Source organism: Seriola dumerili, unplaced genomic scaffold (genome assembly GCF_002260705.1).
Source record: "Seriola dumerili isolate Sdu_G_001 unplaced genomic scaffold, Sdu_1.0 BDQW01000169.1, whole genome shotgun sequence".
Classification (NCBI taxonomy): Eukaryota; Metazoa; Chordata; class Actinopteri; order Carangiformes; family Carangidae; genus Seriola; species Seriola dumerili.
The window spans coordinates 3,998,226-4,024,301 of NW_019174424.1; the positions used below are offsets into that span (position 1 = coordinate 3,998,226).

Sequence of the window (26,076 nt, forward strand, 5' to 3'; positions counted from 1 at the left end):
CTTCAATGCCTCCAATAAAGTGAGGACCAGCCCAGTCTGCTCTGTCTGCTTCATCCTCTGCAGAAAACCTCACATATGCCATTGACTTATTTTTGGAGCACTTTTTAATCTGTAATCCAATTCAACAGACAAGTGTAATTAGTTGACTCCAAAAGGCACTAAAGGCACTAATAAAATTGTATTTTTTCAGCCTTTACCTTACACGCTGTGATGGTGCCCCATTCTCTAAAGTAAGCTCGTATATATCCTTCATTTAAACAAGGGTTCAGCTCTTTTATCACCAATCCATGGTCCTGTTCAGTAACAAACACTCATGAGCATCATGGCAAGTTGTAGCTTATAGGTCAAAAAGAGAAAATTAAGGGATGCTCCTTGTAAATATACGAATGAGAGAAATTGGTCACCAGTTCATAATGTTCAGCCAAATCAGCCATGTATTTTTTCGGAAGATTGATGTACACTCTTCTTTTAGGTGCTGTGTTGTCTCCCATGTTATCTGGAGGGAGGATGAGTAGATAATTGTTGTGCAGTGGGAAGAGTGTAGATTGGTTATAAAGGTATAAAAATAAAACGATGTGAGAATGTTCAACAAAGTTTGCAATTAAAAAAAAAATTCCTTTTTTTGTAAATTAGGAAAACGATCATTTCAGATCCGATTTTCTTCACAGATGAGGAATGAAATCAAGTAAAGTAGTGTTACTTACCAGAGGTTAATATTTCAGATGTTGATGCGAGATGAATCTCCTTTTCAAAAGTACAGAATAGAATAACCTGCTGTGAGGTGAATTCATATAGTGTTGTTCTTTCACAACAAAGAAATCACCTCCTACTTCCACAGAAGTAGCGTGAGGACTGGTGGAAGAGTTACCCAACTTGTTCTGCAGCTAGGGGGAAAAATTTGTCAATGCCAAAATATGCTATTAAAGGATTGAAACTAAAAAGGAATTTTCAGCTTGTGTATTGTACTAATAATTAAGGACAGTTTTAGACAAGAATTCTTATCTGTAAAGTGTGGTTGAAGGAACTTGGACACAGCTGCTGGAAGAAGGTTTTGTTTGTGTGACAGGTGGATAAATGTATGTTTATATGTGAATGTGTATAATTTTAATGTTCTGCTGAATGAATGTAAATGTCACATGCGTGCCACAAATTTATATACTGTTGCAGTCAATTTTTGGCACGAAACGTCACAAAAACGTACAAAATCTTTATCAAATACTCCAACAAAGTGGTCTCCAACAAAGTGGTGTTTATTACTTGTATGTGTTCAGATGAACTACACAGAGGAATACTAGTATTTGGGCCAGGCAGATAAAGGAAGCAGTGTTTTCAGAAAAGGAACAGATGCTACTTATCTAATTTGCTAAAAACAATTCAAGATGGTTCCTCATTCCAAGAACACATTAGATGTGTACAAACAAATTTATTTTGTCGATTCGTACAACACAGTCAAGGTAATTATGCATAAACTATAACATAACTAAAAATAATAACTACAAATATAAAAAACACATCCTAACATACAATAAGAGCTCTAGTATTAATAAATATTAATGACTCACCAAACAGGATATATTTGAAACTAACACACTCTACTGTAACAGGTTTTTCTTATACTTTTGTTCTCCTTGTAGCTTGCCAACATTGGCAACCATCTTGGCATAGATGAGTTCAAAGCTAAGATGCTTGTCGCTGATGAGATCATATCTTGCCAACTACTACGGTATGATGTGAATGTTGTTCAGCAACATGGTGAGAAAAAAGGAAAAAAAGAAAACTTTTTATGTGGAAAACAGTGTGCACACAAATACCTTTTGACATTAAATTGCAGTCAGTAAAACAGTGAGAAGATAAATTGCAACCACAATACGGATACACTGTATTGACACTACTCACCTTATCTGAGGAAACCAGACTATTCTCTTCACAAATGGCTTGCAATTGGGTAATAAGGAACTTTTTGTCCTTACCCTCCTGTATATAAGAGAAAACACACACACACACACACACACACACACACACATATATATATATATATATATATATAATAGTGTATATACACAAAATGGTTTATGACCAAATACCAAAGCTAATCACATTCCCCATCAGCCTTAGCTTCACTCTGTGTTTAGTGCTGATGAACAGATGTTAGCATGGTAACATGCTAAACTAAGATGGTGACATTTTAAACATTACACTTGCCACACATCAACATGTTGGCATTGTCACTGTGTTAGCATACTGCAATTAGTGTTTAGCTCAAAACACCACCACTGTGCCTAAGTACAGCCTCACTCATGTTAATAAAATAAATAAATAAATAAAAAAAAGATTGTGCATACATTTTCAATTTGCTTTTCTAACCGACTGATGATTCTGCTTTGGCCATCAACAACTTGAGTATGAAAGTAGATCACCATTCTGAAATAAAAACAGAAAGCATAAAGTCTCAGTTCAAATTAAAAGAGCAGGAACAGTGTTCAGTTACAAAAGTTTCAAGAAGGCAGACACTTTGTTAACAACACAGTCAAAATTCACATCAAGTTCAAACCAAGTGAAAACTGGGGCTCTGCTAGCAGCATAAAATGATAAATAACTGATAATGCTAATATGACAAAAAGAATGGTTGTGGAAACTGGACAGGTTCTGTAAAAATTGTTTATGATCATGTCACCACTCACAGGAAGACTCCGCAGGCGAGAAATAAAAACAATGGGTTCTCCACCACAGAGTTATACACCCAAATGAGCGAAGACAGGATTGGGTGGGAGTTCTTCATCTCCTGTGCCGACAGCTTCTCTGGCTGAAACATTGTGGTGAGATTCCTGAAAGGGCCACACTCTGCTGAGGGTTTAATCCTGTGGACAACAGATGGATGGATTTTGAAGATATATTGCAGTCTGTCGGTATTTGTAAAGTAGCACCATCTCAACTGTTTAGGCTCCAAACTCAAGTACATTGGATAAGAGTTGAAAAAATTACGCACAGACCCAACCCTATTTATTTCCACAGGAGACGTACATTGGGGTCCAAAAATCTGAGATCTTTACCTACAGTAAATCTTTAAAGGAGTAGTTCGACAACTGGGCAAAGCTATTCCTTCAAAAATTGATCAGAAATATTATATTAAAGATTCATTTTTAAAGACCAAATCATTACTGTAAACAACTTGGAATAAACAGGACTTGCCAGGGACTACTTTCAGCTGTGCATGCAAGCCAACAGTTCCCATGTTCATCATCATAATGAAGTAATATGACAAGAAGTACACTAGTGTGGCTCATTGATGTGTTTTAGTGTTTGGATGCCTTTGGCACAAAGGAAAAAGATACATCAGGTTTTGGCAGTGGCAGTCCTAGACTCTGGGAGGCCAAGGCAAAGAATCCCATTGAAGAAACCCCCACCACCCCCTTATCCCAACCCCCACAAGGAGAATGCTGTGAGACACTTTAATTTACAGATGTCCCCTAAATGCCCCAAGTGTTTGCCTGGTTTGCTTCTCCAAATGGTGCACTTCAGGTTTAGTTTTGAATACACAGACAACACTTATTAGTAGGTAAACTTTTTTTATTTTTTTTTTTTTTGGGGGGGGGGGGGCGGGGGGGGGGCGTATTTTTTACAATGAGAAAAATGCAGAAAGCATCCACAGCCTACTTTAAGGGTAATCTGGTGAAAATGTAGAACTGTCATTAGGTTCCAAGCTTGTGTATAGAAAACTATGTCTGCCTGTGTCATCACACATTCCTTTCGGTGTAGAAACTGCGTATGATGATACACAGTCATTAAGAGAGGAGACATTGTTTATTGTTTGTTGTACTCACTTCCAAATAGTATACATGACAGACACGGCAGCACTGAGAAATGATGGGAAGCACAAAAGAGAGATGAATAGTGTTGTCATCTGACTGGCCCTCCAGGGCTTTCTGGAGGCCTGACAGTTGAGCATCAGACTGCTCTGGGGATGAAACCAGAGAAAGAATGTTAGATTTGTCATGCAACACAGACACACTGTGGAATGCAACAACACCACCAGCTATACAAACCTTCTTCATGTAAAACAGCACAAGCAATTTTATGATTTGGACTGCAGGAAGAAGTGGGGCAAACAGTACCCCGAGCCTGGGAAGAACAGAAGACCGTTAATGGTTAATTCACCTTTCTTGGTTTCAAAAATGTGGTGTAACATTGTGCATTTACCAAGTAAGAGTTTGTCCATATATGAGCTCCAGCACATTGCGAGCAATGTCAAACACTGGCTTCCTGTCCCTTTTCAACACTTCCTCAGAAAAGAGCCTAGAGGGAGGATGCCAGGTTAGCTTAACAGAATGTAAATACTTTAAGCAAAATTGAGTTACATGACTCGTGGGTAAAGCACCAATTTACCTCCACAGGAACTCTCCCAAAAAAGTGTAAAGCACTGTGAAGATAAAGTCCATCAGAAGCAAGCGATACAGTTCTTGCCCCACAAAGGTTTCCCAACACTGTGGACAAGAGAGACACATAAATCTAAAGAATCTGCAAGAAGTGGACGTTTGACAGATATGCACCAATAAAGTTACAACCAAACATCTAATCACTTAGAATGCTTGACACTTAGTGCTGCTTCAAAGCTGCAATTATAAGAGGTCCAAATATGAGAATGTTTGTGACCTTTAAATCACGGCTTTCTGGTTCCACAGCAATTCTTCCCAGCCAGCGGTAGCACAGCACGCCAACAATACTGATCTTCAACAACAGGTTCCTGAGAAAAAAATGTACTGAAACACTGACGTTTCCAGCTTTTATGGAAAAAAAAATATACAAGACGATGTCTTGTATGAAATTGTGATTGTGAATAATGTGAAATTTGTCTATTGTTGCCATGTACCAAAGCTATAAATGGAATAATCATCAAAGAGAACATTTAAAAGTTCCCTGTGTATGATTTGTGTTAAAAGATGAGTTCTTCTTCTCACCTGAAGATGGAGACATAGACACGGACACAGGGTGAGTCGTGTTTCTCTATCCAAGCACTTAGGTTGAAGAGGCCAGGAAGTAACAGGTTAATGCCTGACACCACTGCAGACAAGAGCAGCAGCTCAGTTTCTCTGACAGGACCCGGTTTAATGGTGGCCTGTGAAAAGACGGACAAATCACAGTGAGGGCTGCAGACCAACAACCTCATGACCAGGGGGAGAAAAGACCTTTTTTAAGAGGATTTGACTTTATTGATTGGTGCATTGCATTGTAATAGGCTAAATGCGGGAATGCAACATCATAAATTTTATTAGTAGTCCCATCTTTTCTTCTATGAGGACCCAAAATGTCTGCTGTGGAAAAAGTCTATGAATCTGCTTCATTTGGGAACACCAATGAAGCAAGAGTGCTTTGATCTGGGTTATCAAGATTAATTCAGAAGGAAAAATACAAAGATTTTTGAAGGAAAAAATTGGTGATGGTCATCAAGCAAACACAAGATAGGAAGAAGCCTGTCAATGTCACTGTCAATATAGCAGCAGACTCTTATGTCATTTGTACCTCAAAGCTCTGACAGTTTGTAGGCAGTATTTAACTTCCATGTCTCATTTGCAAAACAGAAACTAATAAGAAACATGCATGGTGCAGAAAGAAACACGCAGTTCATGTTCTTGATAAAGTCAGTTTCCTCAGTATTGTGATCACTGGATAAAATTTACATGTTAGATGGGGTGGCATGTGTTTTTTATTTTTGTTTAACTCCTCCAATATCTTGACAAGGATCTTTCTCACACACAGTAGTTTTGCATAAATAACAGATGAGGGGGGTAAAACATCTGACAGGAAAGAAAAAGGAGAAGTAAATCCCTTGCGGTGAGAAGGTGTTTTTCATCATTTATTTTTGTGTCATTCTTGAGAAAACGTTGTGCCTTATAGTTGCTGAGATATGTGCAAAATGTGTCACGTCTGATTGTGCTACATTTGTTGCAGTTTTCTCTAACCTCTGACAGGTAGTGGACTCCCATGGCGCCCATGAAGATGCTGGCTAGACATGTAGCCCACGCCACCAGATGCACTAGGAGGAAGCAGAGTCGCTGCATGCAGCTCTTTTCGTCTTCTCCACTGATCATCTCAGACAGAAGCTCCTGTGGGGAAAGCAGCGTTTGTGATGTTGAGCCAGCAACATTCGACTGATCTTCGCAATGTGTTGAAACTGATGTGCTAGTCGTGTCTCAACCTTATTTACTGTGATAGCTGCCATCAATTGTATTTCAAACAGATACTTAAAAACCCTTCCTTCATGAGAAAATGGCCTACTGTAGCCTCTGTGTGCAGGCTGAGGAGGCTGCTTTAAAGAGTTACACAGCATGGGAAATGCAGCATTAATACTTCCTGTGTGTGAAACCACTTTAACAAAGCTAAGATAGTGTGACAGTAATGTGTCAAAGTGGCTAAGCATGACATTGAATCTGTGAAAAGTATAATCCAAAATTGTTCTCAGTTTCACAATGGTTTTGAAAAGTTATACATTCATGTTGAAGCAAGTTCATGTTCACAACCTCATGTTTATGCTTCAGTTTGGAAAGAAAATGTAGAACCACCACTGGACTTCTAAAATTTGTATTTACATAAAAATTATGAAATATTCACATGATTGCTTACTTTGAGCTGAGTGCTGATTCTCTCAGACTGAACTCTGACAGATGACTTCTTGCTGAGTTTAAAGTCCCAGGTGCTGAAAACTTTTACTGCCAGATCCCCATTTGACTTGAGGACATGAAAACTTCTCCCAAAGGACTTGGACATGCTGCAGGAGAACAATATATCCATAAAAACACACATGGACTAAAGTAAAATGAATGCATGATTGATTCACTTATTGTCCAACCTGGACACCAGGATGATGCAGATGACGAAGAAGGTGATGGCAATGGAAAAGAGGTAGGCTGCTGGTATGCTGTATGACACCATCTGGCCAGTGATTGAGTTAGTGCTGGTGTAGTAGCCGTAAAACATCACACTCTGAGAGAGGTAGCCCTGCCAGACATAGCAGGTCGAAGGGAGATCCAGTTGAAGAACATGCCAAAGAAACAAATATATATACACTGCTCTGATGTAATGTACGGCCATCTTACCGTGCCTGTGAGAAGCTGAAGGCCAGTGAAAGTATGGAGATGAGGGTCATAAATAGGAGGGTCAATGGCTTGAGGCATGACCACGAACAGGCCATTGATGATGAAGAGTAGGAGGTTAAAGCGCAGGAGGGTTCGGAGAAACAGGAAGTAGGAGAGCACTCCAGTTCCAAAGCGTCCACTCAGTCTCTTCATGGCTGAATGCCACGGCTGGAGGGAACTGAGGATGGGGAGGCAGTTGAACAGGCAGTGACGCCAAGTCTGATGGGAGAAAAACACGAGTGTACGACTGATACACGCAAAGAAGAATAATTTATATTTTATAATGTGGAGCACACTGTTTGTTCTCACCCTCAAAACGTACATGCTGAGACCACTGTAGCATGGAATATTTCTACTGATGAGTGTACTTTTAGCTACGTCACTAAAAGCAAGTCGTCTATAAGAGGATAAGGAAAGGATTTGTTAGAAAGTAGCACCTGTTACTGCAGTTCTAGATGCTTTATTTTTCAGGCAATTTCATGTTTTCAGTGTCACAGGTACCTGATCTTCATTTTATCTGTCAGACTAAGCGGCATGGCTCGCAGCTTGCGCACGCCCTCACTCACTGACAGGCCTCTGAGGTCGGATGCCAACTGCTCCTTGTTTTCTGTTGACCAAAAGTTAGAAACGAGCAAATTATCTGCTGCGCCTGTGGATGTCGCTAGTTTGCTGCAGCCAACACCGAGTCTCAGTGCAAGGAGCAGTCAAGTGGCTTAGCATTTTTTATTCACCTTCAGTACTGCTTTCCTCCACATCAACCTCGCTAAAGTCAACCTGGATTGGTCTGGCGGGATGAGAAGAATCATTGGAGGGGGTATGGCGTTGTCGTAGCTGGGAACACCGGGAATTGACTGCAGCACTATTTTGCCCTGTGTGGACAAAGGTCAATTTTTACTTGACATTTGTAAACGAACACTCAAAGTTTTTTTTTTTTTTCTCTTACAACATTTGCCTATACTTTTTTAAACAGCCACATAGAAATTTTAACCCCTGCTTACAACATAGACAGTTAAAAAAAAAAAAAAAAAACACTTCATCTCACCAGCAGTGCGGCTTGGCATTGAAGAGAGGACCTTTAGAGTAGCAGCTGACCAGCGCTGCCTCTGCAGAGACTTGATCTGCTTTGTGTCAAGAGTCTCATCTCTCATGTGGTCATCCCCCATCAAACAGCTGTCTGAAAGAAACATTATTTTCAAAAGTTTTCAGATCAAACACAATTACAGTATATTGTCCTCAGTGTCTTTGGCTTTCTGATGATGAAAGTACACATTCATTATTTTTAAACAAAGGCATTTGAAGGACGTTTAATAATCATTTCAGATTAATTTCACTGTCATTCAGCAGCAATTGTTACTCATTTGAGAGGTTTTCAATCTGTAGATATTGAAATTGATAACAGTTTTGTAGCAGTAAATGGCAAACCTTCTGTATTTGTACTCGTGTATCCGCTAACCACATCCAGCTCCAAAGTTTCAGGGCATCTCTGGGTACTGGCTGCTGGTTCTCTGACATACCCGAGGAAGGAGTCCTGACCTGGTTCACCTTCTCCCAGGTTCCTGTAAGAGAGTAACCATCAGACCTAGAGTCCCAACAGCTTTGGCCAAAACACCCTCACTACAGGATCACATATCGTTTAAGACGTGATGTATCTTCCGCAGGTACATGGCTCCACTTTTCATACAGGAACTTGGATACTTGAAAGTTCCCAAATGCTTTCCAGTTCCAAACACTAATGAGCAGAGAGGCCTCAGCAAAGACAGATCAGTCCTAAATGACTGAAAGTTGCAGTTATAAAAGTGCTGGCAATGTTTTCTCCAAACACTACCATGTATGTATGCTGTAAGGGCACTGACTTTTCAGTGTTCAAATAACGACTGAATTGTAGATTTAAAAAAAAAGAAAAAAAGTTAGTAGCACAATTTGGAAAAGAGAAAACTTACTTACTGGCCTAACAATGCTGATTCTTGACACATTTATCTAGTGTATCTAAAAACAAAAGTACAAAAAGTAGAACAACTCTCAAGCTTTCAACTGAAAGATGGAAAGAAAACTTACTCATAGTCGTCACTGGAGCTCATACTGTGTGCCATGGTCCTTGATGATCTTCTTTTACTTCTTTCCAGCCTCACATAGGGCTCTGTTTATCCTTCCACAATGTAAAGTCATGCACTGTTCAGTGAAACTCTGACAAAATGTTGCTTTTCTTCCAGTGAAATTCCCTTGCAGAGCGCATCCCACTCTCTGACCCTTATAGCAGAGCTGCTGGGATATGAACAACTTCCTTACCAATGAATTATGTGTAAGAAATGAAGAAGCAATGCAGAAGAAAGACATAGAGGAGGACAGTAGCAGTCTACTCTTCACTTATGATAAAAGCATTTCATATATACTTCCTCTCTTCCTCAGTCTCCCCCTCTCTCTCAACACAGTGACTTATTTGCAATTGGTACAAAGCGTTACTTGCCTGCATCTCTGACATGCGATATATGGGGAGCAAGTAGGGACATGGTAATTAAATAAATAAATAATAAATAAATAAATGTAATACATTATCCAACATATAGACTATGTCAATATATCTGATATATAATATTATTTTGAAAGGTTTAAGAGGAAGTTTCAGAATGGTATTGTGTCTTGAACATATATGTCTTGAAGGTGGTTGGAGCAGACAGATGACCTGAGTGTATTTAGAAAGAATCATGAGTGTTTACTGCCTTTCAGTGGCCACAGTGAGGAACTGCAATACTACATTAAATTGGTCAAACCAGTTAAAATTAAAACTATTTCAAATTAAAAGATTATTATGATTATGATTGATGATGATGATGATGATGATGATGATGATGATGATTTTCATTATTATCATTATTGTTATTATCAGACAGAAAACACCAACTCAGATCTCTGGAACTCTCATTTCTGAGTCAAAAGAAGTGTAATGATAAAATTAATTCTTAAGTTCTTTAGTAGGAATGAAGGTGAAGATGATTTTTACTTTCTCTGAAGTCCAAAATTGATCTTTTAGCAATGTAGCCACGCAGTTTATGTGGAGCCCCTGAACGCACCACAGAAGGGGCGGNATGATGATGATGATGATGATGATGATGATGATGATTTTCATTATTATCATTATTGTTATTATCAGACAGAAAACACCAACTCAGATCTCTGGAACTCTCATTTCTGAGTCAAAAGAAGTGTAATGATAAAATTAATTCTTAAGTTCTTTAGTAGGAATGAAGGTGAAGATGATTTTTACTTTCTCTGAAGTCCAAAATTGATCTTTTAGCAATGTAGCCACGCAGTTTATGTGGAGCCCCTGAACGCACCACAGAAGGGGCGGTGTTTGAGAAGTTTTCAGGAAGTTGTGTGATAAAACGAAACAGTCCCAACTTTGACAGGAAGAGTTTTCAGCTTGTCTTCAGACTGTTGGACAGGCATTGTTAGGTGATTTAAACAAAATGCAGAGCAGTGCTTACGGGGCCTCTTTGGCCGGCGGTGCTTTTGATTTAGCGAGCTTTGTCAGACAGCCTCAGACCATTCTGCGCTGCCTGAGCTGGGTGAGTGACTCCACGGAAACGTTAACGTTAGCATTAAAGTTAGCCAACTGTCACTTCACCGACCGTATGTTAACAGATGTGCGCTGCCAGGGTCGACACAAATCAGTCAGGGACACGGTTTGTTAGCGTCATGAGCTCCTAACACCGGACACGAACTGGGGTTTAGGTTGAAACCTTGAATAAACTTTGAATAAAGTGTTAATTAGATGTATTTTCCATAGCAGTAGTTGATATTAGCTCATGTTAGCTAGCATGTCCAGTGCTGTGTCACCGCAGTAACTGCGGCCAGATGATGGACGATGTTTGGTTTTAATTTAATAATTGTTGGTTATTCTAGTTTAAAACTTCGCCTGTAACAATTTAGTCTCATAGAGCACACGGCTCTTTTTTCTGGAGTGTGTACAGTGTCAGATAAGGAAATGAAATTTTTCCAGCGTCATCTGTTGAGCTGCAAAGTTGTATTTAAGTGCGTAATTTGGGGAGGCTAGTCATGTAATAATAATGATATAATAAACTTAACCTAAGTGGAACTCTTCAAGAAACATATCACCACAATGCTTTACAATAAAACATCACATTAACTGTACATTCATCTCTAGGAAGTTACTTTAAAAAGTTGTGTTTTTCTAAAAGAAGACAGTTGCTCTTACAAAAGTCATTTCAGATTTAATGGGCCCTGACAGCCAAAGCTTTGTCACCTTTGCCTTTGAATCTAGATCTTGCAACAAATAGCATCTATGTTGAGGCACTAAAAAGAAAGAAATGGACAATGACTGAGATTTTGTTATCAGTTCACAAAGGAACCAGTATACAATCAATTATCAAAATTGTTGCTGATTAATTTACTGTCAGCCAGTTAATCAATTAATAGACTATTTGATACAGCTGCACTCCGGTGTAAAAAGTGGATCAGGAATAAGAATCACTCCCACAAGGTGTCGCTCTTTTCTATGCAGTATATACAATGTAAAAATAGATCTGGAACTGAAACTTCTTCAGTGTCATCTGATCAACTCAACTTGTCTGAACTGGCTTGACAGATGTTTTCATATGAATTTAGATGATTTTTTTTTTATGGTGAAAGCTTTCTTGTAATGTGAATCATGTGATAAGAATCACACAGCCCTGCAACTGCTTCACTTAGAAAACATGTATTTTTCACCATTTCCCTCCCCCTGGCATTAACCCTGTGTGTCCCTTCTTTGCAGTTATTTTCTATTGTAGTCTTTGCGACCATCACAGGAGAAGGCTACGTTAACTTGGCAAGCAAGGCAGAGGCCCAATGCATTTTCAATGGCGTTGAAAGCGCCTGCAGCTACGGGGTTGGAATCGGAGTCCTGGCCTTCCTGGCCTGTGTTGTCTTCCTCATACTGGATGCCTACTTCCCACAGATCAGCAATGCCAAAGAGAGAAAATACATTGTCATAGGAGATTTAGTCTTCTCAGGTAAGAGTCAGATTTTACTCTAGACTTGTACTCATACTAGAATAAAAGAAAATGTCCCCAGAAACAGGAATTGCAGCTGGGTTGAGGTTAATGTTATCATCATATTTCATTTTAACCCTGACTATTAATTGCTGTGCTGTATTTTCTTCGCGGGACAGCGGCTTGGACATTCCTGTGGTTCATCTGCTTCTGTGTTTTGGCCAACCAGTGGTCCAAGACCCCTGAAAAAACTGTTGTCCCTGCTGATGCCGCTCGGGCTGTCGTGGCTTTCTCCTTCTTCTCAGTCATCACCTGGGTGAGTCTCTCTTCACCTCCTTGTGTTACCAGGATTTGATTAACAAATTCATTTGATAAGGTACAACTCAGCTTGTTGAAAATGTGAGCCATGTAAAAGCCCCGTTTACTGATTCAAACCTCTCTCAACAGGCACTCTTGTCCTACTTTGCGTATGCAAGGTATCGTCAGGGCGTGAGTGAATTTGACCAGGAGTACAGAGACCCAGCCAACGATCACAGTACTCCATACCCACCTGCCCCATATGCCAGCGGCCCCTCAAGCTACCAGCAGTCGCCTTTCTCCCACAATCAGGAGCATCCAGGGGAGTACCAGCCTCCAGCTTATTGAAGGACTGTGATTCAAAAGCATGAATCCAACAAGGGAGTTTTCTTTTTAAATAAAGACATGTGCCAATGGTTTCATTTACAATTCAGACTGTTCTCTGCACTCCGATTTTCTTCCTGCAGAAAGTGTTTGCATATTTTTGGGTGCACTGATGTGTTTTTAGTTTGTGCCATTGTTGTAAGTTGTTTGGTGGATGTTTGATGCTTTGTTCACAGTGCCACACACAGCAGTTGAACTCTGAAAATATTATTTTGTTAGGAGATTATCTTGGTAATAGAGAGGATGAGGGTGCCATTGTTGTCTTTGTAGCAAAACACATGTCGTTACTGCAGCACCCCTTTTGTTTCATTTTAGAGTGCAGTTAGAGAGCTGTTAATATCAGAGCATAAATTGATAAACAAGTTAGGATATACTTAGTTGTCTGGAAATCCGCTTTGCGTTCTCGATATGACAACTGTTTTTTATGTATGTTACTGTTAAGTACATATATTTTCATTACTGTCAAATTCATATACAGCAGTTTAATGCAATAATTAAGCAAAACAAGGATTCATGTGCTTTGTTTTTTGATCACAAAACAAACCCATATTATTTGATCACTAGGTGCATTGAAAATGTTCCCTCTGTAACTACTGTAATGCTATGTTTTTGTTTCTTTTTTAATCACCAACCACTGAAAATGGCTTTTATGCACTGAAAAACACAGTTAATTTCCTTGGGGGCTGTTAATTGCCAATATCCGATCTAAGATTGTTGATTGTAATGGTTTAAATCCATTTCTGCTACATTTTAGTTTAGTATTTAAGGGTGTTTTGTTTTGAGGTAGTCAAACCATTCAATTATATGAGCTACCTCTGTAGAAGTTCAGTGTGACTTATTGGGTTCAGTTACAATTTTTAAAACAAGTTATTCAGAAAATGTTTGATTTCAGGAATTTTTTGATATTGTGGTAATTAATATATTTATTAGCCTACATAATCCTTTCAGTCCATGTGTGTGACAATCAAAGCATTTTTTTCTACATTTTTTCCTTGCTTTTCCTTGTTTGTAATTTAAAAGGTAATTTTACCTTTTACATACTTGCAGTTTTACTGTCATGCTCAAAGGCTTTACAATATTTCTCCATCAAAGTGCCTTATACAGTATTCTGTATAACACAAGGTTTGCCAAATAAAAACTGATCTCGTTTTGAAGCTTTGGGTAGGCCCATTATTTACATACCTGTAACGAGAGATCCGGACTCTGCAGGCCTGTGCTCCCTTGGTAAATATTTGAGTAGTGATTGTGTAGGTGAATGTGGAAGAACTTGTAGAGAGTGAAGACAACGCCATAATGATGTAAAGACAGTAAGACAGTAGACTAGTATATTATGTGCATGCTTAATAGAAGTACACTAAAACAAAGATGTCTAAATTCTCGTGTTATATCAAGACTATAACGTTACATATATTCATTGCAGTCAGTTACTGAGAGCTCATGCGGTCAGAGTGAGGTTGTGAATGAAAACACGATTTAATGAAATAATGGATTAAGGGAAAGGGGATAGTATTCACCATAATCTTGAACGTCAGATCTTGGTTTCATTTTGACTAAAATAATGATGAAGCTTTGGAAAAACCAGTGTCATATGTAATCCATTACTGATCGGAGAGACACAATTTCACCACTAACAGATGCAGTTCAATGGAAAAGACTGAAAGCTATGCAAAATGTACTTAATGCGTTTGTGATCGTTTTGGTGGTCGTTTACCGCCTCTTTGTGGTCATTTCGCGTCTCTTTCTAGACGTTTCATGTGTTTTCGCGTCTCTTTCTGGTTGTTTTTCATCTCTCTATTCCATGTTTTGCAGGTGAAGACCAGGGGGCCCTCTGACCCCTTGAGCGTCAGGACGGGTGCCTGGTAACTTTCTTCAAACATGCGTGCATGTTCGTGCCGTTATCTTGTGCGGGGGAGTTTCAATTTAAAGTTATTTGTTATTTAAAAGCAGTCTGTAGATTTAGGCCCCGCAGTGCATTGTGTTAGTTTGAAGTTATCATATTTCCGACAGCACGTGAAGGCAGCCTTTGACAGACCCTCTTGTATGCAGGGAGCGCGCAGGCAGTGCACGATGCTGTCGTCATCGGTACACACAGGAAGTAATGGTCGGTTGTCTGCTAAACGCAAACGGAGGAGAAGGAGCGGAGGGAGAAAGCGACACCGTAATAATGACATCTGAGCTCCAGCCGTCAGCACACTGCGAGCTGAACATCTAACATCTCCGGTGAGTACGAAGTGAGCTGTTTCAGGTCGCTTGTGAACGCAGCCATTTGTGATGGCATGTCTGTGCAGTGTGTATGTGTGTGTGTGCTGTGTGTGTGTGTGTGTGTGTGTGTGTGTGTGTGTGTGTGTGTGTGTGTGTGTGTGTGTGTGTGTGTGTGTGTGTGTGTGTTAACCTCTGCGCTGCTGGAAGGACAGGGAAAGCTAACACACAGACAGATACATGCACACGCACAGACAGACAGACAGACACGCCGATGGGATGTGTCTGTGTGTGTGTGAAGGAGGAGAGGGGGACTTAAAATCATTGGCACTCCCAACGAAACAAACTCTGCCAACAAACAGTTAACAATAGGTCCAACTAACAGCATTCTGCTCAGTGGTTTATGAATTAAAGGCCTGCAAAAGTGTAAACGTCCCAGGACCACCTAGGCCTGAGAGGTGGTCCCAGGGCTCTGCAGCGAAACGACAGACATTTAAATTTCACCGTTGGTCCACAGTGTCATACACATCTGTTTAGGGGGTCCTTGATGTGCAGAATCTGCCTTACAGCACTGAGTGAACTATTTATGGGCCTCACACACACACACACACACACTCTCTCTCTCTCTCTCTCTCTCTCTCTCTCTCTCTCTCTCTGGCTCCTTCATCTACTTCCTTTGAAGCATATCTCCCCAGATGTCATCCTTTATGGTGGCACAGCAGTTTTAAAGCAGAGATACTCACTCACATGTTCACAGCTAAACTTTTTTCCCTGTTAAAAAGAAACACTTGTTGCAGAATTACTCAGCTGCCTGTATTGTCAGGGAGGTGTTGAGAATGACGCCTCTTCTATGTTGTATATTATGTCAACTCACTGAGGGAAATGACTGAGAAGCTCAGGGGTTGCTTGCCTCCTAATTCACTCTTCATTAGAGTTATTAGAGTAGAGTTACTCAATTAAAAACATACATTTATTATTGGGTAAAATAATACTTTTCTGATAGTGTCAACCAAAACTGAACATTATAATCTGTTTAGAGGTCACATTAATGGCAGAGCTGTTGTATTGGATTGCCTTAGGTGTTGCAGGTGTACCCAATATACCTGAAGATTGAAATTAAACAATTTGACTCAGAGAATCTCAGAAGTTTCTTGTTTACTGATTCATAATTTATGCATAATCTGTTTCTCCACTTCTCGCTCATCTTGTCAACATTTATTTTGGACTGAAGCCTAGTAGGATTTAAATCAGTTAATGTTACTACAAGTCAAAGTAAGTTTGAGTTCCTTTAGCCATGTTGACTGCTGTGCTGTTATTATCGGGCTAAACTTCGGCCTCTGTCCACACAGAGTACTCAGAGAACTGATTGCGTCACAGGAACACCCCTGTTATGTAGGAACCAAGTTATTGTAGCGGCCCTTTCACCTTTATGCAGGTAGACTTATTGTGCAGCTAACAAATGTTTTCCTAACCTCTGTCCATTCAGGGGTTGCCGAGATGAATGTTAACTTAATGAACTGTGTTGGCGTCCTGCTAAAGTCTCTCCTTTGGACTCAATCATAATCCTCCAAGTCTAGTTAAAGTTCACTAGCATTATAGCAACCCCTAGTCATGGTTGCACTGCAAATAATCAGTGAGCAGAAGGAGAGTTTGGAGCTCGGGGCTGGCTGTGGAGGTCTTGTGAGGTAAATTTGATGACACAGGTTCAGCGTTCTGGCAGGAGGAGACAAAGGGGTAAGCCTGTTCAAACTTTTATATTCCAATTTAGAATCTAAACAGGCTTTTTAGGCAATTAACTACCAGCCACTTGTTGGTGTATTTCAGACAGGATAGTTTTCTTGCCTCTGAGTGTTGGCCCTGATGTTGCTGTCATAATGGACTGCTGTTTGGCTCGGGGCCCTCTTATGAAAGAGTCTTTCAGCTCCTGCTCTCCTTTCAGAGAAATGCAGCCATGTTTAGGCCACAGAGGTCGAAGCTCCTGAGGCCAGCTTCAGCGGTCCCTGGAATTTAAAGAGTAGATTGCACATAAGTTTTACGCTACAGAGCCTGATGGTGAACCCTGTAAGTGTAGAGAGCAGAGGAGAGTTCACAACACTGACTGTACACATTTGGGTTTTGTTGAGAGTGTTAATTTGACTCAAAGGTCAAATTAGTTTGTTGAGTATTTAAGCATATATCAGTATAGTGCCAGTATGTAAAAAACATCATGTGGTTGTAGAATATTTCTCTTGTCCACTTCACATGTACTAGACTTAAAAATCTACTTCTTAACTGGCTCTCTATTGGCTATGTAAAGTTTTATGTAAAGAAAATCATCTAACTAATCTAGGATTTCGATTAATGATTATTTTCATTATTGATTACTCTCCTGATTAGTTTTTCTATTAATTCATTAATCATTTGATCTATTATACATAGCAAAATAAAAATCCTCTGTTTTGTCCAATAATCATTCCAAAACTCAAAAATATTCAATTTACTGTAATAAAAGATAAAGAAAACAAAGCAAATGTGTACATTTAGGAAGCTGGAAACATCGGATGTTTGACATCTTTGCTTGAAAATGCTTCAAAATAGTTAATTTTCTGTTTATCAGATCATCATTTTATTATTCTCATTATTAATTAATCTGTTGATTATTTTTGATTAATGATCATCGGAAAATGGCAACAAAATATAGCTACAGAACAACAACACCAAACCCAAAGATCTTCAATTTCCAACAAGAAAAGAAGCAAGTCAAGCAAGGCTTTTTTACTTAATGACTTTAATGATGAGTTGGTAATGAAAACTGAGTCACTTGAGCAATAGTATATAACAAATTAGGACTGTTAACAGTAGGTGTTACTGGTGCTACAGCCAGCTGGTTGGGTATTTCCTGATTTACCTGTTCATAGGTACCGTCCCCTCATTGTCACTGAACGGACTCCTCCCAGCATCCACGTTGACAAAGTGCAGTGGAGGCCGCATGATATTCACCCAACCTTAAGACTGGCTACTTCCTTCCTTGTTTAATGTTTTACCTGGCATACACTAACTTGTGTGAGCTCTTACTGGAATTTAAAGTAATATTTAAGATAGAGGTTGGATGAAGGATCTGCTGACCATCTGGAGTAAAAGGTTTGATTTAGAGGTGGAGATAGTCTTCTGATGGACAGTACGTAAGTAGGATTACATGGAGTTTTATTATTTAAATGTCAGTGGTGCTTTGGTGTTGCCATGTTGTAGGCTAAGTTAGAGAAAAATTGAAGAGAAACTTGTTTGTTTTCAGACAACTTATACTATTCAAAAGTTTAGTTGAGTTTACTTTTCTTTACATTATGCCCTACTGCCTTATTATGCAATTTTTTTGTTTTCACAGTTAAGGGGCATGTACTACAGGATTAAGGAATGTTGAATGTTGTTCTGTCAAATTGTGGTATTAGCTCACAAGGTAAAAGCAGGTGTAACAAGTATTTACTGCCAAGTTGAGTAACCCAGCCTTATCTCTAACACTCAACCTTCTATGAATGGTGAACTGTATTTTAGACAAGAATTACCATATTAAAGCGAGACTGTGTAAACACTTGAAAGAAGAAATAACACATTCTTTCTTTTACAAATAAAAAAGAAATGTATTCATAAGCAGGAAAACACATCAATATTCAATTCAGTACACACAGGCGGTTTGCTGCTACAGCCCTACTTGGCCTGGTATGACCAGTATTTTCAGTTGCAAAATGATGGATAATGTAATATAAAGATATTACTCTTTAACAGATCTTACTTTGTGACTCTTGACTTTTCCTATTGTTACAGTGATTTTGGCATTTACCATTGTTCTGTAATTGTTACAAACTGTGTGACATTTACTCTGGAAGAGGCTTGGTAGGGAACCATATATGACAAAATCTTTTTTAGACAAATGGACATAGTTTAGATTTAGTTGTTGTTGTTGTTGAGAGCAAAATGTTCCTACTTGCAGAGCTATGGTGGGACCTTAAATATAGATAAGTAAAAACTGTAATCTACCACAAATGAGGCTTCACCTTTTCTTTTTGACAACCTGCTGCTTTCTTGAATGATCTGCAAGTGGACATTACTTACATCCTCTCTCTCTTTTTCCTTAAGGTCAGTCCAGACCTCCGTCCTCCATGCCTGCTCCCCCAGGCTTCACGCGACTGGAGCAGAATGAGCCTATGAACTCCCTGCGTATCTCTGTAGGAGGCCTCCCCATGCTGGCTTCCATGGCCAACGGCACTGACCCTCGTTTCCGCCTTAAGTGGAGGCCAATCGTGGCCGTGGCTGGCTCCCTTACCTTGCTCCTGCTGCTCTTCATGCACTTGAGCTCAGGCTTTCGTTCCCACTCCTCCAACTCACACGGCTGGAAGGCCAGTCACAGTGACACAAGCCAGTCCAATTCCCATTACAACGACACCTACCCTCTCAGTACGCCTGAGCGCACGCCGCAGGGCACCCGCTACCGCATTGGAGTCATTGCCGACCTGGACACAAGCTCTCTTAGTGACAAGAAGCTGACGTGGTTCAGCTACATGCGGCGAGGGTACCTGATGGTGTCCCAGAGTGGTGATAAGGTGGCGGTTGAATGGGACACAGACAGAGTGCTGCTGGAAAGCCACTTGTCGGAGAAAGGCAGGGGTATGGAGCTATCTGAGCTGGTAGTGTTCAACGGGAAACTCTACAGCGTTGATGACAGAACGGGTGTAGTCTATAACATTGATGGCAATAAAGCTGTACCCTGGGTCATCTTACCTGACGGTGATGGCAGCGTTGCCAAAGGTCAGAAACATACATTGTATTTTATGCATTTATTTGACTGTAAAAAATGTTACTTTGAAACAGTGGTTTCTGTTAAGAGATCCTTGTCATGTTTCAGATGTCTATGAGTTGTTAGTGGTTTCACCTCTAAACATTTCAGACGGTTTCATTTAAATAACTGTTAAAGGCCCAATGAGGTGAAGTTATTGAGATTAGAGTACTGTCTAAAAGATGAACACATGAATATGAATGATGCTTACATTATATATTCTGCCTGTCATACTTTTGAACTTTAACTTTTGAATGCAGGACTCATGCTTGAAGTAATTTTACCACAATGCAATGGTACTTTTACTTTCTCCTGTTAGGGTTCAAAGCTGAGTGGCTGGCAGTGAAGGACGAGCACCTATACGTCGGCGGTCTGGGGAAGGAGTGGACCACCACTGAAGGCGAGTTCGTCAACAACAACCCAGAGTGGGTGAAAGTAGTTGGCTTCAGAGGGGATGTACAACATGAGAACTGGGTCCCCAGGTACAATTCGCTGAAGTCTGCTGCAGGGATAGAGCCTCCAGGTGAGGATGTTACTCTGGTCTCACTCAGAGTGGCTTCCATTTCTTTCACTTTGCTTTATTCTTTACCATATTCCTCTGGATCTCCGCAGGTTATCTGATCCACGAGTCAGCAGCGTGGAGCGACACCCTGCAGCGCTGGTTTTTCCTCCCCCGCCGCGCCAGCAAGGAGCGCTATGAGGAGACGGCGGACGAGCGCCGCGGCACGAACCTCGCCCTTAGCTGCTCGCCAGATTTCAAAAACATCATTGTAAGTCGAGTGGGTCCGCTTAACCCCACTCACGGTTTCTCTTCCTTCAAGTTTGTCCCCAACACGGACGACCAGATCATTCTGGCTCTCAAGTCAGAGGAGGACGCAGGAAAGATCGCGACATACATCATGGCCTTCACACTTGACGGACGCATCCTCTTACCTGAAACTAAGATTGGGGATGTAAAATATGAGGGCTTGGAGTTCATATAGAGGGCACAGAGACTGCAGGACTTGCTCTTGAGGCCACTGCACCGTGGTTCTATTTTGTTTACAAACCAGTCACTGTTGAAGTTAATGTACTTGCTGCTTTCTCATAGGGTTTGTAAAAGACACAACTCCAGCTCATAAAGGATCATCTTCAGTACAAGCAGAAGAACGATGGACTGAGACTGAAATGTTGTCCAGTTTTGGGGTTTGAGAAACTGTCGGTCAGACTGAAGAATGCCAGCATGTCTTGTGGCGCATCATCTCCTTCCCAGGCCAAATGTGGCCCTCAACAGTACTGTAGCCTTTCTTATAATGAATGTACAAAAGATTGATTTATCAGACTGTGATTTTTTTTTTCCTAAAGCATACATGTTCATGCACATACTGTACACTCTCAAAAGGTCAAAGGTTTTCCCCTTTGCTCCATGTTAAACAGCATCATTCTGTACACACCAATCGTGTTATTTTCAGTGGAATAACAAACGCCTGTTTTTATTCTCCATAATAATCATTATCTGAAGGATGTTGTGGTGAATAATGAATTGCTATGTGTAATGTTTTTTGGAAGGTAGGGGGGCTGACTAAGTAAAACATTGATTCTTATTATCTGAGTCTTGTCATGTAATTCACATTGGGATTGTGTTACAAAACTGGTTCAACAAAACTCAGATATTGTCCTCAAGCAAGTCTTGACTGGACCAAGCAAGTCTTGACTGGACCAAGAAGAGTTGTGCAACAGCCCAATTTCCTCTTTAATGTAAAACGAAACTTAGGGAAAGCAACAAGAGAGGAAAAGTGAAGCATACACCCCCATTCCTCACCCCCTCCCTATGTAGCAAGACCTCAAAAGGAGGTACATTTGTGTCACAGGCTTCAAACAAGAGATCACATTTGAGGACAACACTTTATAACCAGAGAGAAGAAGGTAATGGGGCTTCATTACATTGTCTTTCAAGTTTGACCTATTCGTTTTTGTGCACATGTTCAGTGTAGTCATTTTCAGTTGCGGTAGATGCTGCATTAAATCTTGCATTGATCTTTATGCAAAAAAGCCAAACAAACAAAACTACAGGTCTAGGTTTGGTGCAGCTCAAAAACATGCAAGGCATAATTTTATGCATATTTGTGATTCTATTTCTCACACTTCTTTTTGTCATTGTCTGTCTGTGTCAGAGTCCATAAAGTGGCGGGTGGAAATGCTCACATATCGAAATGTACGCACCCTGTGGCTGCTGCTACTTCTCAATGTCTCTGGAAATGCACGCAAATTCAACCTGTTCAGTGAGTCATCTCAAGCACTTTGTGTGAAAACTAAGAAAATACTTTTAACTTTGCCTTGAAAATAATACATGCAGATGAAACGATGCTTATACTGTAGTCATGTAAATATTAATGATTGTGTGAGTATACTATGCCATGCCTATGTTATGCACTTTTACAAATTTATTCTAACCATGCTCATTTAAAACAATGATCTGGAGATTATGTGAATGTTTGTATAACCTTGGTGACCTTGGTGGTGACCTGTCATGTCCTTTGTGAATATTTTACCCGTCTCTGCATATAGGACGAAACCCTGAGGCGCAGGAAGGTGACATAAGGCTGTTTGGCTCTAAGATCATTTCAGAGGGCCGTGTGGAGGTCTACCATGACGGGAAATGGGGAACAGTGTGTGATGACGGCTGGGACTTGGCTGAGGCCCAGGTGGTGTGTCGTCAGCTCCACTTCCCCGGAGCAAGATCTGTTGTCATTGGACAAAACTATGGAGAAGGTGCACTTTACTTCCAAGTATTCCCCACCAGAGGGCAGTGAAATTATTGTTATTGATGAGGAATTGTGATTTGAGTTTTAACATACAAACACCACAAATTCAGCTGAATGGGCTCTGTTTAATGTGTTAATCACTATAACAATTAACAAATGTATTCCCTTTCATTTTACATCATACAGTAAAGTCTGGACTCATTTGGCTGGATGATATCAATTGTAATGGAACAGAGTATCATCTGTTGACTTGTGGTTTCAAAAACTGGGGAGTAACTGACTGCACCCACAAAGAGGATGTTGGAGTTATCTGTGAAACAGAAAGTAGGTATTTAAACAAAAGTAGATTCTGTGTGATTGTCGCTCTTCATACTCATTTTCTATTAAATATTCATCCCAATGATTTGTTATTCCAGGCACTAATGTGACCAGCAGTGATTCTACGCACTCGCTGGACCACAGTTTCAGTCTCTCTGATGACCTTGGCCAAATATTTGACAGTGGAAATGGCTGTGACTTCCTGATCTCAGTCAACAGTGCCACTGGAAACAAACTGGAGGATGGGAATATGGAAATGGAGGAAACAACAATCTGTGCACACAAAATGATCCTCTTGAATTTCCCGCTCTTTAATGCCCTGGAGGGGATCACCAACATCAGTGTCAACATCAGAGAGTCCTGCCAACCATATGTCACCCCCTTCATCAGGTATACTGAAACTACAATGATTTGTATTGTTTCGAGATATAGAATTCATATTTATATCACCCAACATACATAAAATCTAATAAATATTCTACTATTTGCCTCTCAACAGGTACCTTTACACCCACAAGATAGATGTGACCTTCTCCTCTGTGCAGTGCCTCCACTGGATGGCTTCTAAGTTTGGGGTGAAGCAGCTAATGGAGGACACAGGCCGGCTTCTCTCTAAAGTCCTTCCAGAGGACGCTTCATTCTTCACCCAGGTGTCCATTTACAAATATGCAGAGGAGACTGGGGACATGGTTCTTCAGGAGAACTGTATCCAGTACCTGGCCTGGAACTTCGAAAGCCTGACCAAATCTCCAGTTTGGGCCGACCTATCTGTGGAAATCATAGGAGCACTTCTAACCCGCTCAGACCTGGTGGTGCCAGATGAGTATTTTCTCCTCCAGACAGTAGAGAGCTGGATCACAAAGAAGAGCGACTCCATCAGTTTGGAAACCCAGGTTTACCTGTTGAATCGCATTCGTTTCCCTATGATCCCTGTGGAGAAACTGTACGAATTTGAGTCCAACTCCACTGTTTACAGCACTAATAAGAAAATGTATCAAGAAAACATGTTGAAAGCATACCAGTTTAATGTTCTGCTCTTTAGCAATCTTTTGTCCAACCCAAAGTTCAACAGAGATAATGACTACCTGCCCAGGATCTACACTGCTAAACCATGGAGCACTGCTATTGGCCCTCCAACCTCACCAGAGCCAACCCAAACCCTGTATCGAAATTCGTACAACAGGAGACAGTATGGCTATGATAATCCCAGTTCCTATGTATATGGTCAGACCACAACTAAGTCTTTCCACACACCTGTCCACAACAGCCTTATCTTTAAGCACAACAAGATTAACTGGGAGGCAAATGTCTTCAGGAGTAACCATGAATGTTCAAACCGAGGGGTGAGATGCATTTCGCTCCCAATGGCAAGGCTGGTTCCCCAAAGCCACCTCTCGCAGAGCAACGTCCTCTTTCGTAACCGGCTCCTGCTGTTGTGCCAAGGCAGGTACATCTGTCAGGTTCAGGACTTCAAGGACAATCTGGCTCATATTGCTTCAAATAATACCCTGCTTACCTATCCTTGTCCTGATGACCAGTATGACTATCACTTTGTAGTGAGACCAGAGTATGTCTGAATCTGATTATTTCTCCCACTGGGTGGTCATTCAATAGATTGCAGTCAAATGCTTCCAAGATTATCTGTGTGACTGATTTTTTTTTCATGAATCTCTTGTTGATTAACTACAAATGTATCACCTGGTAATGATTTCATTCATATCATATCAATCATATCTTTATCTGCTTTCTTAAAAAAATAAAAAAAATAAATATTGTTATAGTGATTTCAAGATCTCTCTAGATTTTTGTGTGTGTCAGCACTTTTCTTTTAAAAGATCCAATCTGTCCCTCACAAGACCAGCAATTTATCTAGATAGGAGACGGATGAAAAGACAAGTGTAAATGGGGCCAAGTTAAATTAATCATCAGTCTGATTTATAACTTTTCTCCCCTGGATGTTCGCTGCATTAACATTGTAATATATACCAGTCTGCCAGAGGTTTTTGCCTGGTCCTGTCCAAATTATTAACCATACTGACTTTGACATGAACCCTGCTGCTTTAATAATATCTGCTGTCATAACCTCAACCATTTAGCTGCTGTGCAGCTCACTGAAGGGGAAGGGTTCATATGCATATATCATTACTATGAGTAGTGGAATGATAAAAAGGAGATAAAATGCCTTGCAGTTAAGTGTTGGAAGGAGAGTTAGATGATACAATCAATACCACTGTAGTGTCCAGTCTGCTCTGAAGTGCTCATCAGAGGGTTATTATTGTAGGGCTATTGTAAACACAACAATGGTTGAAGCTCTTGGCAAGCAGCCATCATCACCATTACTCCTGGTAAGATATTCAGCATGGTTCGATGGCAGAGGAAACTTACAAATAGCCCCTTTAAATTGTGAAAACAACAATACACCATTTTGCAAGGGGTTATCTAAAGGACTATATCTTGGCTGCAGAGTCTCTGCTGGTTGCCTGGCAACTGGTAACAGCCAAGAAATATTCTGGCATTTTCTCTATGTAACATGGTAACTAATTAGCTTTAGATATGCTGGTAGGCAGATGTAACTTTATGGGCAGAGCCAGTCTTTGCGCTAAGGTAACTAGGTAATTGCTGTAGCCATATGTTTAAAAAGCAAATGAAAGTGGTATTCATCCTCTCATCCAACTCTTCACCAGGAAGTAAATAGGTGTATTTCCCAATATTTCACAGAAATATTCTTTTAATTAAGCGTTGGTTCTGGCTGCAATAATCTTCTTTTTGTGTGAAGTAACTAAAAGTCATGTTTATCATCACACTTACCCAGCTGTATGAAAACAAACAACATACTTCAAACATGTTGGCTTTAAGATACAGAATGTGAAAGGGGTTTGTGTTAAGAGGGTTTGATTTAATATATGAAGTTAGTTTCCTTTTTATGAATCATGAAACATTTCCAAGCAATTGTGTTTTTACCACACACCAGACAAGTGCCCCTGAATTTCCACTTCGCATGACTGACAGTCACACTCCGACAACATGCAGGCCTGCGTGCCTGGGCAGGTGGACTAAACAGCCATATAATAATACATAGTGACTCATGGGTTTCTGAGAAGTGTGTCTGTCTGTGACTGATCAGTTATAAAGATTACGTGATAACTGAATACATTTAAGATGATTCCTCCACATGCACTCATGGTTCAGTCTTGCACAAACTCACAGCA

The 26,076-nt window shown here is 40.3% G+C and overlaps 4 protein-coding genes across 8 annotated transcripts; 3 read left to right on the top strand and 1 right to left on the bottom strand.

The window, feature by feature from the left end:
- Positions 1-1,262: 1,262 nt before the first annotated feature.
- On the bottom strand, positions 1,263-9,463 carry LOC111227162 (transmembrane channel-like protein 6). Of its 2 annotated transcripts, none has more exons than XM_022752579.1 (20): positions 9,186-9,463; positions 8,553-8,686; positions 8,173-8,304; positions 7,862-7,999; positions 7,632-7,737; positions 7,440-7,527; positions 7,092-7,349; positions 6,845-6,993; positions 6,619-6,763; positions 5,958-6,101; positions 4,956-5,113; positions 4,651-4,741; positions 4,384-4,481; positions 4,198-4,293; positions 4,044-4,119; positions 3,822-3,955; positions 2,682-2,858; positions 2,343-2,421; positions 1,897-1,974; positions 1,263-1,715 (listed from the first exon to the last, which is right to left on the bottom strand). In XM_022752579.1, exons 1-20 carry the CDS (start codon positions 9,218-9,220, stop codon positions 1,593-1,595), a joined length of 2,439 nt encoding a protein of 812 aa, XP_022608300.1. In that variant the 5' UTR covers positions 9,221-9,463; the 3' UTR covers positions 1,263-1,592. The 2 variants fall into 2 exon arrangements, with proteins under 2 accessions (XP_022608300.1, XP_022608302.1); XM_022752581.1 differs by having other exon boundaries at positions 1,627-1,718.
- A 1,022-nt stretch (positions 9,464-10,485) lies between these two features.
- On the top strand, positions 10,486-13,953 carry LOC111227305 (synaptogyrin-2-like). Its single transcript, XM_022752734.1, has 4 exons — positions 10,486-10,693; positions 11,902-12,139; positions 12,298-12,434; positions 12,566-13,953. Exons 1-4 carry the CDS (start codon positions 10,595-10,597, stop codon positions 12,761-12,763), a joined length of 672 nt encoding a protein of 223 aa, XP_022608455.1. The 5' UTR covers positions 10,486-10,594; the 3' UTR covers positions 12,764-13,953.
- Positions 13,954-14,885: 932 nt separating this feature from the next.
- cant1 (calcium activated nucleotidase 1) lies at positions 14,886-21,388 on the top strand. 4 transcript variants are annotated; one of them, XM_022752407.1, is made up of 4 exons: positions 14,886-15,019; positions 19,109-19,777; positions 20,125-20,328; positions 20,418-21,388. In XM_022752407.1, the coding sequence occupies exons 2-4, from the start codon at positions 19,132-19,134 to the stop codon at positions 20,786-20,788; spliced, it is 1,221 nt and encodes a 406-aa protein (XP_022608128.1). In that variant the 5' UTR covers positions 14,886-15,019; positions 19,109-19,131; the 3' UTR covers positions 20,789-21,388. The 4 variants fall into 4 exon arrangements, with proteins under 4 accessions (XP_022608128.1, XP_022608126.1, XP_022608129.1 ...); XM_022752405.1 differs by lacking the exon at positions 14,886-15,019 and adding an exon at positions 16,523-16,732; XM_022752408.1 differs by lacking the exon at positions 14,886-15,019 and adding an exon at positions 18,021-18,159.
- Positions 21,389-21,599: 211 nt separating this feature from the next.
- lgals3bp (galectin 3 binding protein) lies at positions 21,600-24,651 on the top strand. The gene is made up of 6 exons (XM_022752409.1): positions 21,600-21,710; positions 21,959-22,066; positions 22,353-22,556; positions 22,736-22,873; positions 22,966-23,257; positions 23,367-24,651. The coding sequence occupies exons 2-6, from the start codon at positions 21,982-21,984 to the stop codon at positions 24,442-24,444; spliced, it is 1,797 nt and encodes a 598-aa protein (XP_022608130.1). The 5' UTR covers positions 21,600-21,710; positions 21,959-21,981; the 3' UTR covers positions 24,445-24,651.
- The last annotated feature ends 1,425 nt before the right edge of the window (positions 24,652-26,076 follow it).

What these genes read in the sequence shown, in the direction of transcription:
- LOC111227162 (XM_022752579.1), bottom strand. Translation starts at nt 9,220, where the DNA reads ATGGCACACAGTATGAGCTCCAGTGACGACTATGA. An exon ending in TCAGCATGTACGTTTTGAGG is followed by an intron (nt 7,350 to 7,439) that starts GTGAGAACAAAC and finishes TTCTCCCATCAG; the next exon opens with ACTTGGCGTCACTGCCTGTT. An exon ending in TATGGACAAACTCTTACTTG is followed by an intron (nt 4,120 to 4,197) that starts GTAAATGCACAA and finishes TGTTCTTCCCAG; the next exon opens with GCTCGGGGTACTGTTTGCCC.
- LOC111227305 (XM_022752734.1), top strand. Translation starts at nt 10,595, where the DNA reads ATGCAGAGCAGTGCTTACGGGGCCTCTTTGGCCGGCGGTGCTTTTGAT. An exon ending in TTCTGCGCTGCCTGAGCTGG is followed by an intron (nt 10,694 to 11,901) that starts GTGAGTGACTCC and finishes CCTTCTTTGCAG; the next exon opens with TTATTTTCTATTGTAGTCTT. An exon ending in AGGAGATTTAGTCTTCTCAG is followed by an intron (nt 12,140 to 12,297) that starts GTAAGAGTCAGA and finishes TTCGCGGGACAG; the next exon opens with CGGCTTGGACATTCCTGTGG.
- cant1 (XM_022752405.1), top strand. Translation starts at nt 16,693, where the DNA reads ATGACACAGGTTCAGCGTTCTGGCAGGAGGAGACAAAGGG. An exon ending in TGATGGCAGCGTTGCCAAAG is followed by an intron (nt 19,778 to 20,124) that starts GTCAGAAACATA and finishes TTCTCCTGTTAG; the next exon opens with GGTTCAAAGCTGAGTGGCTG. An exon ending in TGCAGGGATAGAGCCTCCAG is followed by an intron (nt 20,329 to 20,417) that starts GTGAGGATGTTA and finishes GGATCTCCGCAG; the next exon opens with GTTATCTGATCCACGAGTCA.
- lgals3bp (XM_022752409.1), top strand. Translation starts at nt 21,982, where the DNA reads ATGCTCACATATCGAAATGTACGCACCCTGTGGCTGCTGCTACTTCTC. An exon ending in TGGACAAAACTATGGAGAAG is followed by an intron (nt 22,557 to 22,735) that starts GTGCACTTTACT and finishes TACATCATACAG; the next exon opens with TAAAGTCTGGACTCATTTGG. An exon ending in AGTTATCTGTGAAACAGAAA is followed by an intron (nt 22,874 to 22,965) that starts GTAGGTATTTAA and finishes TTGTTATTCCAG; the next exon opens with GCACTAATGTGACCAGCAGT.